Here is a 15,489-nt window from a genome sequence, read left to right on the forward strand (position 1 = left end):
CACAACTTACACAGTGTATTGCTGTGTTTGTTTTGTCAGAACTGTATGTGCGGATCTGGCTGTGGGTGGGACTGCCATATTTGTATTACTGGCAAATACAGTAGTGGTTAGCCCCTACCTATGACAACGTATGGGTTTCTACTTATGTGTTTTTGCTTACTAAATGACTCATTCCATCTGTTCAATCTAGGACAAAATTCTTAGCTGTTTCTTTACCGGACATAACATAGACCGCATTATTTAAAGAATAAATCTTTGGCTGAAACTGCAGGCTCCAAAAAGCCTACCCTAAATATGGTATGAGCAAGCAAAAATAATATCTATCTATTTATGCCTCCACCTATGTGGTGCTGATATCCCTCTGATAAATTTCAATATCATGCATCCCTGACCACCTCACCTGTACTTTGGCCCTCAAATCCATTAATCCAAACTACTTTTAACACTGCAAATCTCCGAGCAACCACTGCAACTGGAAAGTTATTACAAAAATGTTTCCTTTCCATTCTCAAACGTGGAATTTTCTTCCAGAATTACACTCAATTTCAGGATGGACAATATTTTGTCCTAGACTGACAAGTTATTGTATTTTATAAGCTGTAAAGCTATTTTCTGAAATAACTTAAAAATATTTGCAAAAAGAAAAAGGAGTACTTGTGGCATCTTCGAGACTAACAAATTTATTTGAGCATAAGCTTTCGTGAGCTACAGTATCCGATGAAGTGAGCTGTAGCTCACGAAAGCTTATACTCAAATAAATTGGTTAGTCTCCAAGGTGCCACAAGTACTCCTTTTCTTTTTGCGGATACAGACTAACACGGCTGTTACTCTGAAACCTTAAAAATATTTCTACTTTATATTCATGAAAAATTGTATTGAGTTGCTACAAGACACCTACATCTATCCAGAGATAAATAATTACACACACACACACACACAAATGGATTTACTCCTATTCTGTCAGATAGGAACATACGTTCTACAGTCTGGTGCCACACATCTGCCTATAGAATCACAACTGGGTTCTAAGGAAGCAGCTATGGTGTCAAATCAAAATATAAGTAACAATTATTAGAAGTTAAGAAAAATGATGAACTAAATACAAATATTTGGAGCCAAAGACTTGTACTTTAAGTTTCACTTTTATGTGAATGCCTATCTGCACTAGCTCCTTTTTTGGCACCTAAATTCTTGGGCTAGATTTTTTTCATACTATGAGAAATTACTTGCCATATACTGTAACTGGAGTTCTTTGAGATGTGTTGTCCATATGCACATTCCACTAAAGATGCACATACATCTCATGTGCCAGAGATCAGTCTTTTGGCCAGCAGTGTACATATAGCGTGAATGTGCGTGTCAGTCCTTGTTCTCCGCACTCAGGGCATATATGGAGCACTTTCCCCTACCGCCATTCAGTTCCTACTCACTGTAGGATTCCAAGATAGAGTCAATGGAAGGATGGATCATGGAATATGCGTATGGACAACACATCCTGCACTCCAGTGACTGTACAAACTTTTCTCTTTCCTTCAAGTACTTGTCCATATGCACATTCCACTAATGGTGACTCCCAAGAAGTGGTCCTGTTAAGGAGGCGAGAGCTCAGATCATGTTGGTAAATAACGAATGAAGAACCGCTTTACCAAATGCATGTATGTACGGATTGCCAGGTGACTACTTTGCAAATGTCTGATATTGGTACATTTCATAGAAATGCTGATATGGCTTGAGCTCTGGTGGAACGACCTTTAGGTGTGGTCATGAGATCTATGCTGACTACCTCATGGAAAGTTCCAATAGTCAGAAATCTAATTTGGTAGTCTTTGAGATGATATGGCAAAGATTTTCATTCTCTCCACAATGGAGACAAACACCCTTGTTGCTAGTTCAAAGGTTTTGTTCTGTTTAAGTAATAAGCCAGACATCTAATGTCTGTAATTATCGCCTCAGTTCTGGCTGCATGAGGTTTCCAGAACTATACCAGTATCTGCTGGTTCAGGTGGAATTCTGTCACTACTTTGGAGAGAAATTTCAGGTGTGTTTTCATGGATACCTTGTCTGGGTAGAACACATTGTATGGTGGGACAACCACAAGTGCTGGGATCTCCCCCATTGGCAGAAGTTACAGCAATCAAAAATGTCAGTTGCACTGATAGATGTAATAGAGAACTAGAGGCAATGGGCTCTAAGGGTGGCCCCAAGAGGGCTGAGAGTATCAAGTTCAAATCCCACAGGAAAGTTTCCTTAATTGGTAGGAACATTTAGATTAGACCTTCCAGGAACCTAATTTTTAGATGAGAAAAAAAAGCATGTAGTCCTCTACCAGCAGCTGATGAGCTGGGATTGAGGACACAAGCACCTTGACCAATCTGAGCGATAGGCTATTCTGTGTCAGTTCAAGTAAATAGTCAAATATCTGAGGAATCAAGAACTGATGTGGAATCACTGACTACCAGTAGCATGAATAAGAAAATCTTGGTCATTTCATCAGATAAACTTATCTTCTTGATTCTTTTCTGCTGCTTCCCTAACTGGAGAGGAGCAGGCCTCCTCTATCAATGACATCCATCCAACCACCATGTTGTGAGATGCAGGGCTCCGATGTAGAATCTGTCCCTTGTCCCAGTATGTGGGAACAGAAGCAGGGTTTGGGGTGAGGATATGAGCAAGTTCAGAAAGTCTGTGAACCAAAAAAAACTGCCTTGGTCATGCTGAAGCTATGGCTGAGTCCTGCTTGAGTTTGCAGAACGCCCTGGGAATCACAAGGGTTGTGGAGTGAGCATATATCAGGTCTCCTGACCACATATCGAGAACACATCTGCTATGGGCTAGGGACTCATTCCTCCCCTTGAGTAGAATTTCGGATACCACTTCTTGTGCTGAGTGGCAAACAGGTCCATCTTGGGATTGCCCTAGTCCCAAAGAATCTTGTCTTTGATTTACTACAAACAATTTGAAAGGAAGTGTCTGCTGAGGTTGTTCACCAGCAAGTTCTGCAACTTGGGAAAGTGTAAAGCTGGTAGGCAAATCTGATGTTTGAGGCACCAATTCCAGAGCCTGACAGCTTCTTAGCAGAGTGAGAAAGGCCTACATCACCTTGTTTGTTGATATAAACCACTGTAGTCATATTATCGGTCATATTCTGCACTGACAACCCTCTTAGGTGGAGAAAGGATTTGCATGTCTTCTGTACGGCTCTGAGTACTAGGAGATTGATGTGCATTCTCTTCTCCCTTGCAGACAATAGGCCTTGTATTGTCAATTTGTCTGTGTGGGTGCCCCATTCCAGTAAGGATACATCTGTGATTATAGTTTTGGATGGCAGGAATACTTGCAATCCTTGCACGTTTTCACTGGGTAGGTTACTCCACCACTTAAGTGAAGATACAATTAAGAATGGGATAATGAGACATGTCAAAGTGATGTTTAGAAGGTACATAAACAAGTTGCAACCAAGCTGCAAGTATCGGATATGAAGTCTGGCACACAGCATCACAAAGGTCCAAGAGGCCATGTGAGCTAAAAGGGTGAGGCATGATCTTAGATCAGTATCTGGATTGTCCTCCAGTTGGGGAACGAGGGTCACCATGTTCTCAAATCTGAGGAAAGTAAGCTATGGTCGTGGAGGAGGCTGGGATCAAGTTGATGAATTCAATCCTTTGAACTGGGGCAAAGGTTGATTTCTGTTTGTTGATTCTTCATCTTAATCTCTGGAATAGACTGTGTTGTGGCTGTCTTTGGGGGCACACTAAGGATATTTCCCCTGTACTAGCCAATCATCCAGGTAAGGCTATATGTTGATGTTGCGCTTTCTCAGGTATGCTTCCAAAATAGACAGCATGTTGGTGTACACTTTTGGTGAATACTCACAAGTCTAAGATGGGTCACAAGCCTCCCTTTTTCGTCAGAACAAAGAAACAGTTGTTGTAGAAACCTTCCCACTGTACTGCAGAGGTACCACTTCTACTGCTCTGAGAGAAAGGAGCATGAAGACGTCTTGATTTAAGAGATCCTGATGAGAAGGGTCCCTGAAGAGAGAAATGGAAGGAGAGGTGGGTGTAGGCACTGGAGAAAAGTGGATGGAATATTCATATGATATTATGTCTGTGGTCCAATGGTCAGTGGTGATAAGGGACCAATCTTGCCTGAAGCGAGCTAAATGATTTCCTAAAAGGGAGGTCTTGAATTTCTGAAGTCAATGGAGCTACAAGACATCTCTCGAATGCCCCATCCCAATGAATGTTTCTGGGACAGGCAGGGCTGGGTGGTATGGTATAGAGGTGGAAATGCTGGTATTTCCCTAAGTGGTTCGGTTGACCTTTAATAATAGAAGGGTGGAGGAACTGATCTCTGAGAAGAATAAGGTTGTTTAATATGTTTCCTCTTAAAGTAAGTCTGCACTTACAATGGAGTGCAGAGTACAGACATTGCACACTCAGCTAGCAAGGGTATAAACCGCAGTGTTCACTGTGAAGCACAGCTTAGGCAAATACCGTAGACTACCCTAAATGCCTTAAACGCCAGGGTGTATACCGTACACAGCTCTCTGTATGCCCAAGCAGTGCCTCCCATGTCCACACTGCTATTTTAGTAGTGTAGTGTCCCTGTTGCCTCCCCCTGACAGAGCCTTTCCTCAATGCAGTGAAAGGTTCCCACAGAAGGGAGCTGCCAGAGCTTTTCCCTACTTCTGGAACTTTTCACTACGGTGTTTATATTTCACACTGCAGTGACAAGTATGAATGCAGACTGCCTTTCACTACAAGTAGAGTTATACATTTAGTATGGAAAGTCTCACCCAATTTGAAACTAAAATCCTCCATCATTTGGACTCCTCTGCAACACCCTGATTCCTGAAGCCAAGAGGCATATCATATAAACAAAAAGAAAAGGAGTACTTGTGGCATCTTAGAGACTAACCAATTTATTTGAGCATAAGCTTTCGTGAGCTACAGCTCACTTCATCGGAATGCATCCGATGAAGTGAGCTGTAGCTCACGAAAGCTTATGCTCAAATAAATTGGTTAGTCTCTAAGATGCCACAAGTACTCCTTTTCTTTTTGTGAATACAGACTAACACGGCTGCTTCTATGAAACCTATCATATAACAGCCACCATTGCCAGTGATCTGGCAGCCGGGTTCACAGCATCAAATGCTGCTTACAGTCTCACTCTAGACACTAACTGGCCCTCACTGACTAGCAACATAAATTCCTCATAAGCCTTGACTGGTCCATATGACCTTGTCATTGGCCATTCAGAATGGTAGGTTCAACAAAGAGTAGGTTATTCGACCAAATAAATCCAGACTCTTTAGCAGTCTCTCTCTTTTGCCATTTCATTTGTCACTGTTGCCACAAGAGATGAGGCACAGTGCATGTAAAAATAATTCCACTCTTTTGGAAGGCACTGGTTTTATCATCTACCTTGCAAAAGGCAAGTGGTGCTATGGCCTGTCTTTGACACGAAGTTTTGGAAGGGTATATAATTGCCCTCCAAGTTAATGAGACCATCTTTCCTGCAGAGGACTCCACTGGCATGCCCATCAATTTGTGTGTCAGCTCCTGAACTTCTTCAGTGGGAATTTCGAGGGTCTGACCTATTCTTTTTAATAGGTCTTGAAATCACTTGTAGTCATCCAACTGTGGGACCGTTAGAGGCACTATAGCCTCATTAGAGGAATGGCAACATCACCAGGATTGAAAGATCACCCTTTTTGTGTCTATTCATCTATTTTCTCCTCCTCTTCCTGTATTTAACCTTCTGATGGAGCAGTTTCTCTCTCTGGCTAAAGTTGCTTTGAACAGGTCCCCAGCAGGGTCACCTGGACACTGATGGATAAGAGCCCAGAGGGCAGGGAACCACATGCTGGTTTTCTGGTTCCCAACAGCTCTCTCATAGGGAGTGTCGGGATACTCTAAGATGTTGATGGTTGTGGTAAGTATAGGTGTTGCTTCCATGGGTCCTGCTCATCCCTCCAACTCTGAAGATGATGCAGAAGATGAAGCATAGCCTGGTTACATGGGGGGCACTGAGGTCTTTGGTGCAGTAGGGATGGATGGTGTTGCATCACGGGAGAGACACGGTGCCAAATGCAGAACTGAAGTCAACAGCAAGGGAGACTGCAGTTCTGGATGTATCTGTAGGTCCATCGGTGCTGCATACTTGAAAAGTACCATGAACTGAGTTAGTGAGGACAGGCAGATTGGAATTAAATTTTTGGAGGGAGGTATCACAAATTCCACTAGAGTCAAAGAGCGCCCCTTGGAACATGGCACTGGTTGGCTCGGCTCCAGTGCCAGGGCCACTGAGGTAGAGGGTGCTAGGGTTGGTGCCAAGTTCTTTTCCGAATGTCCAGTTTTCAGTGCCAAACACTTCAGTGTCAGCAGACTGGCATCGGCATGAGACGGAGCTTCAGCAGAAACCATTCAGGGTCACAAAATCTCAGAGGATATTCCATGCTGTGGAGATGCTTTCCATTTAGAGGATGCTTTGGCGTGTGATCTACCTCTAAGGCTTCTGGCTCCCTGAGATCCATCCAAAGATAATGCAGTCTTCATGGTTGCAATTTTGGCAACCAACACTAGATTCTTGAGGGTAGAGAGCCTGCACTTACCACTTTTGGGCTCCAAAGGTCCCTGTACAGGGGAAGGTCCAGTGAGCCTGGTTCAGATGTGGGTCTCATAGATTAGGTCATTAGGAAAAATCTGAAGGCAGGATTTCCCATCCTTCCTAGTTCAGGAGTTGAAGGATTTGTAAATCGCACATTTGCTGGGGATGTACCATTCTCTCAAACAACAGAGGCACCTTCAGAGTGTCCATCTGAGTCTGGGATTGCTCCCTCGCCAGAGGGGCAACATCTGAGACCTGAAGAGCCAAGGTCTGAGACAAGAGACCTGTCAAGGTGTCAAGGTGTCTGGAGCAGCTCAGAACCCCGATTACCAACCTCAGGGCAGACTGTTAAGAAGCAGGGCACAAACCCCAAACTGGTTGTGAGTTCTATACTTAGAACTCCTCAAGCACTACATAGCAACCTTAACATGGAGTCACAGACAGTCCCACCTGGATTCTCCCATCTATCTTGCCACCCAGGTAAGTTTGCCTTTGTGATAGATGGTCCCTAACACCAAAAATCACAACAATATTCAGGTTACTCTCAGTTACAAAGGACCAGTCACTTACTCCAGATCAATGGCACCTTAGATCCCATAATACATTAACTAAAGATTTATTAAGAAAAAGAAAGGAGTTATTTACAAGGTTTAAAGCAGGTAAATATACACACAAGTTACAGTCAGATTCTAAAAGGTAAGAGAAGCTGCTGCAGAAAGCAAGCTTCGTAAGTCCTCTAGGGTTAAGCCAGATCAAGTACTGAGGATCCCTTGCTTATGGTTAGAAATCTTGCGCTCTCCAAGACCAAGCACCATAAAGATCCAATTTTCTTCTTGTCAATAATTTGTATTCCCTTCCCCCAGAGTTCAAGCTAATGGGATGAGTCCACATGTATGTCTCCTCTTCAAGGTAAGGAGGGGGGAGCAACTAAGGTCTTTGCTTTCTGATGTTTCACAGTAACTCATTTTGTTTCAATAGGCCCTCTTGCTCAGCAGGACCTAACACCTTCTGTAGGAAGCCAGCATTTTACATTTGTTTATTTACACAACTACAGAGGTTTACAAAACAAACATTCAATATGACCTCATAAATTGGGGTACAGAGGATATACGTGAGATTACCACATGCCACATCCTACAAGCATTTCATAAAGTCTAAATACATTATTTAAAACTTACCGTCTATTTTAACAATGCTAATACACAGGTGAGCTAGACTGGTTTCCAGCTACTGGCGAGTGTTCTGTTGAGGCCTAGGAACCTTGGCATCAGTTGGCAGCAGGTTTGCCAGTGTCACAACCCCATCCCAGAGATAAGTAACAAAATCTAAAGCTAAGGGTTACAAAAGGCAAGCAGTCAACTATAAACCATTAACTAAGAACTAAGAGTAGAAAAGCTTAACAATAAAAACCATCTAGTTAAGAAAGAGCTGGCAGTCTCTTGGACAGGGTCTGTTACCAATCAAGGAGACAATGAGAAGAACTGAATGGTGGTCAGCACACTTCGTCCTTGTATGCCCTTAATGCAGAGCACAAGGACTGAAGAATACATGTGCACTTTATGGATACTGCCGGCCAAAAGATTCCAATCTCTGGCACATGCGCACCATTATCGGAATCTGCATATGAACAAGTACTCCAAGGAAAATATGAAGTTTTAACACTGTGGAGATTACTCTTCAAAAGTTGTCCTAAACCAGTTGTTCCCAAACTTTTTGTATTGGTGACCGCTTTCACGTAGCAAGTCTCTGGGTGCAAACCCCTTTATAAATTAAAAACTGGGGTTTTTAATTAATTTAAATTTCAATCTGAAGGGGGTTCAGGGCTGTCCTGCCCCCACTCATTGCAGGGCCTGGGGCTGACAGCTCACGACTCCCACGAAACTGCCTCATGACCCCCTTAGGAGTCATGACCTCCAGATTGAGAAACCCTGTCCTAAACTGTTTCACAGAATTGCTGTGCACTGTTAGGCCCAGATCCTGCAAAGATTTACACAAATGCTTAATCTTCAATCCCACTGATTTCAACGGAAGTACTCATAGCCTGTAAAGTGAAGCATATGTATAAGTCTTTACAGGATCAGAGTCCTAAACAACTCTTATGTTGCACCCCAAAGGTATCTGCAGTTGAGCTGTGAGTGATCTCTCAATTTGCAGTAGTTCCCGTATAAATTTACATTTATAGCGATTTAGGATCCTATTGAACAAAAGATACTTTATAAAAGTTGGTTATTAAAAATCTATAGTTAAAAAAAACAGCTAAGAAACTGTGAAAAGCAAGACAGGTATTGCTGCATATTTTCCTTTCTAATTTCCCTTTAGGAGTGAGTTTAGAGATTCCTGGCGGCATATGTGCCAGTTCCTCTTCTAAAAATGGTGGATGTAATGAGGCAAAAAATGTGGAGACCTATTAATTTTAGCTCCACAAGAGTACAATGATATTTTGTAGAGACTCTCAACCCATGAAGTTGCTGGAGAGTTGAACTCTAATATTTTATTTTGTTTATATATATAGTCTCATATTTGTGATGCAAATCTCATAAAAAACGTTAGAAGTAAAGTTTGCAGTAAAACTTAAATGAAAAGATCTGATAAAGAGAATATTTCAGGTTTTCTTCTGTGTTTTTTGTCTTTTTACAAAAGGAATAGGGTTCCAAGTCTTGTTTGAACAGTAAAATGTGTTGTGTCAATTTTCAAAGTCAAACTTCTTTGCATTTCTGAAATTCAAGTGTAACTATTCAGTATTTATCACCTAGGAAGGCATAAATTTCACCAAAGGTCAGCATCACAAAATCAGGGGTGCAGGGGAAAAGAGGGAAAATGAGTATTGTTTTCAATTGGAAAAATGAGACTACATTACTAATTATAATACTTCTATGTGACCTTTTACAAAAATTGCTTTCACCGAATTTATGCAAAATCTCCATTAACAACTTATGAGTTTGTGCCAAAATAGAACATATGAGGTAGGAAATGGGGATAATTATTTCCTGAGAGATAGTCTAAACTCTTCTACTATTCAGAAATATGGTACTTAAAGTTGAGTGTGCCTCACCAATGAATCTTGGATAAGCTACAGTTTTTGAATAAGATACCTGTAACATTTCTGACTAGAGCCAAAGCTAAACATTGTAAAAACCCTTTAGGAATAAACGTAGGCTTTTTATCATTTTGGAGACTTAAAAGGCATTTAGACCTGGAAACTCTTCAAGTTTCAGAGAGCTTTTTTTAAATCATTACACAAAAGGGTATTGTTCAAATACTGCACATTAAAATTTGCGAGGAAAGAGAGAAAATTAATTGCTGTTTTGGACACTACTGCTTTTTATCTATTGGCACTTCTGGGGGTCTGTGGCCTATAGCATTAGCGTAGCATTAGCATTGCTCTCAGTGAGCTGAAGCTGTCTAGAACTCCTTTTTTGACAAGGCAGATATAAACTTTCAACTGGGGTTTTAAGTGGGGAGAGTATATATAAAGCTCCAACTACAAGCTCTTTTTTAATTGAAGCGCCTTAATCCCATAGCTTTATGACTGTGCATGCCAACTCTTGTAGAAGGTGACTGTGGACCTTTATAAGATGCAATCATAAGAATGCAGCAGCTGTATTTTTCTCTTTTACTTCAGGAATATTTTGCTATATTCATTGCCACTCTTGTAGAAGAAAAGAGAAACAAAACTTTTGAGGGTCACATTCAGAGACTCCTACCCACCTAACTTACTCCACAAGCAGCGTCACTATTCATTGTGAAAGATGGTATCAGAATCTAGCCCTTGTCTTCTGTGGTCCAGTTACACCAATGCAAATAATAAATTCACCCCCTCTGTCCGGTGAAGTGGAAATGAGTGAAATTTTCAGCTTTTTGTAGTTTTTCTCATCTGTTCCCATGGGCTTTCTATTCAATTTATTCCTGCTATAGCAGAAAAACACAACTGATTACACAAAATTAAAGGGAATATACCCGAGGATAATTAGCCTTTTCTGAGGAACCAACTAACAAATGAGAAGGTTCTAGCTAAATGGAGGAATGAAGATGTTCAGAATTACAAATCTACTCTCATGACCTGTACGCTATCATAATTCCCAAGGTGGGACACACCTGCATCAGGTTAGCCAGACCACTGCAAGTACCTAAGAGATGGTCTAGTTACTGCTGGTACATATAAAGGTTCCAAAACACAGCACTTCAGTAACAGGTAGAGCAAGATGGGTAAGATGCTTGTTTCTGAGCATAAAGAGGGTATTCTCAGGGATACCAGTAAGACACAAGTGCCTTGAGGAATCTGCAATCCAAAGCTGAAGTCCACACATTATTTTAAAAAGGTGTTATGAAATTGTGTAATGAAAATGAAGTTGCTGCCTTGCACATTTCCTACGAAAGATTCATCAGGCACCACTCAGGAGATAAGAAGAGATGTAGTCAAATAGGCTATAATTTACATGATGTTAGTGGAGTGGGGGAGAAGACAGACCCTGCTGTCTTGTTAAATTCTGTATACAATCCTTAATTATCTTATCTAAGGTATACCTGGAGGCTAGAGTCCTGCTTCTGGCCCTCTTACAGTGCTCTTACTATCATAAGAGGGGTGAAGAGCCCTTATTCTCAGGACATAGCTTACATAAAAATAAGGGGGGAAAAAACATAGGCGAGAGAAACTAATGTCCTAAGGATTATCTTACATTGCTGGAAAGCAATGCAAGGGAGACATGGTGGTCAACATAACCAACTTCCTAACCCACTGGGTGAATGAAACAGCCATACAAACACACACTTCACTGAAAGGCAATCCAGCCCCACTCTGTAAAGAGTTAAAAGGAGAGCTTTGTGATGTTCTGGGGCGAAAATGGGACGTGAACAGGGACAGGAATAGAAGTGAATAATGAGGAATATAAGCAATGGCATGGAGGAAATATTACAACAGGGATGGGTACTTAACTGCATCTCTTAAGCTGTACATTTAAGGTTGCTAATAACTAAAGCTTGAACCCTGAGCAAAAAGTACAGACTTATCCATCTATTCCAAAGGAACTCTAATGTAAAGGAGATCTGGCTTTCTTGAGTACATGGTTTCCCACTCTTCCACCCCGCCCATGAGCTGTCGAAAAAACAGCCCAGATTCTATAGTAAGCAAATGAGACTTCAGTCATAACTGGAAGCAAAACCAAATAGCAAGGTCAGTATTTTAAAATGACCATTTCAGGAGAAGCACTGTACCCTGGGATAAGAAGCGGTGGCAAAAGCAGAAGACGTTAGATGCTGGCATTTGTATCAGCTTCACAAACAAGGAACGTCAGAAACCAGTGCAGTTCTTCGATGGCACACCTTGGCCTTGTGATTTTTTTTTTGTTTGTTTAAGAATTTCTTATTAGAACTCTGAGGCATATGACAAATTAAACTCCCACAAGTCAGTAAAGATATTTGTGGATATCTGCAAGGTAGCTAAGATGTGCAGAAATTATACTTAGCCACAGATCATAGAATAATAGAATTATGGGGCTGGAAGTGACCTTGAGGGCTATCAAGTCCAGCTCAGAGATAGGACCAAGAAAACCGAGACCCTCCCTGACAAGCATTTGTTCAACCTGCTCTTAAAAATCTCCAATGAGGAGGATTCTACAACCCCAGCTGGAATTCCCAGAAGTTTAACAATTCCAAATCCAGAGATTTAAACAACTTTTACAGTTAAAACACTTTCCTAATATCTAACCTAAATCTCCCTTGCTGCAAATTAAGCCCATTACTTCTTGTCCTACCTTCAAGAGACATGGAGAACAACTGATCACCGTCCTCTTTATAACAGCCCTTACATAAATCCCTCTCTGTCTGGTTGTCTCCATATCTATATGATGTAAAGAAAAATATTTTTTTCAGGAACCAACTCTCTTGGACATAGGGTAACTCCAACTGAACCAACATAAGCAAAAACCCAATTCCCTCCATTCCACGCTTGCAAGCCACATGCTAGGAGGCTTGCAGCTCCCGTGATAAACTGCAGGGCCCATGAAGAGAAGAGACTGGATCTTTGATCTACTGGTTCTGTTCCTTCTCTCAGCAGTTTTGATCGGTGCTTAACAGGACTGCCGTAGGGTATGCACACCCCATCCCCCTTTTGGGGCGGGGCTGTGATGCCACCGTTACAGTCTCCCCAACCACCTTTAGCCTGAAAGTAGCCAGAGTCACTTCCAGCAGCCCTTACATTCAGGGCAGCGCGGCCTAGTGGCTAGAGTCAATATAGCCACCCTCAGCTGCAGGGCAATATGGTTTAGTGGCCAGGGTCCATACAACAGCCCTCTGGTAAGGGGTAATGCAGCCCAATGGCCAGGATCAATATCGCTGTCCCTGGGCGCGGGGCAGTGAGGCCCAATGGCCAATATCCAGGGAGGTGGAAGGGGCCGCCACCAGGGGGGGTGGCGCCCCAGGTAGGGAGGCATGGGTGCACCCGACTCCATCAGGCCTCGACCCAGGGCCCCGACAGTGGCGGAGTGGTCCGCCACTGGGTCAGCGGGGACTCCCACCTGTAGCCAGATGCGGCCCCCTTTCCCTCTTTCAAGTGCAGTTTGCATAGCTTCCTGTTATGCTGTTGGAAAACCATAAGCAGCAAAGGACAGTCCCTGATGACATTAAATGCTTGCTTAAAGCTACATGGCTCTACATATTCATAAGCATGAATACAATTGGTAATATAATCAATTAATGTAAGGAATGAGTGAGATAACATGAGTGTGAGAAACCAAATCGCAAGGCTTGAACCAAAATATTACCGTGTAAGGATGATCAAGATATATATGGGACTATACATAAACCTATGGCAGAAACGGCCAGAGAGAGATGTAACCCATGACAGCAAGAACTCTGGACCGGACCGGAAGCAGTAGAGCCCTCCCACAGATCCGAAGGGACTCTCGTCGCCCCGTGTTCAATCTTTGGGCAGCTGGAGCCTGATCACCCACAGTCATCTGTGAAATCGAAACTAACATCCGCGCCTGCCGCCTGCGAGCATGAATGTGATGTGTGAGAGAGTATAATTGAGCAAATAAGAGAAGCAATAAATCAACCCTCAGTACTGCTCGAGTTCACCCTTTGTTTGTGGTTACTTCCTGGCCCATTCCTTAACTGAGAGCCTTAACTGGCCAATGACAGACACGGAAATCAGACTGTTGGAGGGAGAAGTACCAATACATATTGGGAGTAGTGTCCTTCATGCTGTGCAGCCACTGGAGTGGTGCGTGATCGGTAAGCAATGTGAAGGAGCTGCCGAGCACATAATAGCATAAGGCGCCGATAGCCCACTTTACCACAAAGGCCTCCTTTTTGATCATCGAATAGTGTGTGTTTCCCTAGGGAACAACTTACGACTTAGATATAAAATGGGGTGTTCTTCCCCCTTGATTTCCTGGGACAGGATGGCCTCTACTCCCACTTCCGAGGCATCCGTTTGCAATATGAAGTCCTTTGAGAAGTCTGGATGTGCGAGGACTGGTTCCTGCACTAGCTGTTTCTTCAGGGTCTGGAATGCCTCCTCAGACTTACTGGACCACCGCACCTACGAGGGTTGGGAACTTTTGGTTAGGTCAGAGTGGAGAGCCACTATTGTTGCGAAGTCCGGTACAAAACGCCGATAATATACGCCCAATCCCAGGAATTGGCACACTTGCTTCTTCATTGTCGGCATTAAGGTGCAAGCTCTAGCTGATACCCCATCAGAGGCCGTAACTTACCTCTTCCCACTATATGTCCCAGGTACGTCACCTCTTCCTGCCCAAGACTGCATTTTGCGGGGTTGGCCATGAGACCCGCCTCTCGAAGGGCCTTGAAAATACTGGTTAGGTGTCAAAGGTGGCCCTCCCAATTGCAGCTATAAATCACAATGTCGTCTATATATGCTGCTATGTAGCAATCGTGAGGCTGGAGTACTTTGTTCACCAACCGCTGAATAGTGACGGCTGCCCCATGTAGTCCAAAAAGCACAGCTGTGAACTGGAAGAGGCTGTATGGTGTGGAAAAGGCAGTCTTTGCCCTGGAGTTTGGTGTCAGGGGTATCTGCCAATACCCCTTTGTTAGATCTAGTGTCAACAAATACTTAGCTCCCCCTAGTCGCTCCAGGAGTTCTTCAATGCAAAGCACTGGATACACGTCGAACTGGGAGATAGCGCTGACTTTTCAAAAATTAATGCAAAAGCAGATGACGCTGTTGGGTTTTGGGACTAGAATGATCGGGCTTGGCCATTCACTTGAGATACTTCCACAACTCCTATCTCAAGCATTGTCTCCAATTTCTGGCAGACAGCATCCCACATCTTCCTGGGGAGGGGCCGATGGTTGTCCCTCACCCTCTGTCTCGGGGTTGTTGCAATATGGTGGCTTAGGACGTCGGTCCATCCTGGGTGCGTTGACAAGACGTCCGAGAAGTCCAGTTTGAGACACTGTAGCTGTTCTCATTGTGTGGGGCTGAGGTCCTCGCCCATTAGCACTGGCCATGGTTGTAGGGGTTCGCCTACTAATGGTCCAAGTTCCAGTTCAGGGGGTAAGGGTGCGATGAATAAGGCCTCTCTGTCCTTCCAGGCTTTCAACAAATGCATGTGGTACATGCGTACTTCTTTCCGTTGCCCTGATAGCCTGATTTTGTAATCTACTGGTCCTACCCGGTGATGCACTTCAAAGGGTCCTTGCCACTTGGCTAATAGCTCTGATTCATGCGACGGCAATAATAGTAGAACCAGGTCTCCAGGATCAAAATGGAGTACCTTAGTCCCTGTGTTATATTGTTGCTCCTGGGTTCGCTGAGCCTGCAACAAGTTCTCTCAAGTGAAGGTGCCTATGACCTGCAAGCGCTCCCAGAGCCATAACACATTCTGGGTGGTTCCCAGGACCCACGTTCCT

General features: G+C 43.2%; 1 protein-coding gene across 11 annotated transcripts in view; it reads right to left on the reverse strand.

The window, feature by feature from the left end:
* CCDC91 (coiled-coil domain containing 91) overlaps window positions 1-15,489 on the reverse strand; it is a 319,151-nt gene that overhangs the window by 273,253 nt on the left and 30,409 nt on the right. The window contains exon 3 of one of the 11 annotated variants that reach the window (XM_043531332.1): window positions 12,363-12,448. The exons of the other annotated variants lie outside the window; for them this stretch is intronic. Within the exon in view, the coding sequence (XP_043387267.1) occupies window positions 12,363-12,448 (86 nt within the window). The remainder of the gene's footprint in view (window positions 1-12,362; window positions 12,449-15,489) is intronic. 11 annotated transcript variants of the gene reach the window in all.

The sequence above is a fragment of the Chelonia mydas genome, chromosome 1, assembly GCF_015237465.2.
Source record: "Chelonia mydas isolate rCheMyd1 chromosome 1, rCheMyd1.pri.v2, whole genome shotgun sequence".
NCBI lineage: Eukaryota > Metazoa > Chordata > Testudines > Cheloniidae > Chelonia > Chelonia mydas.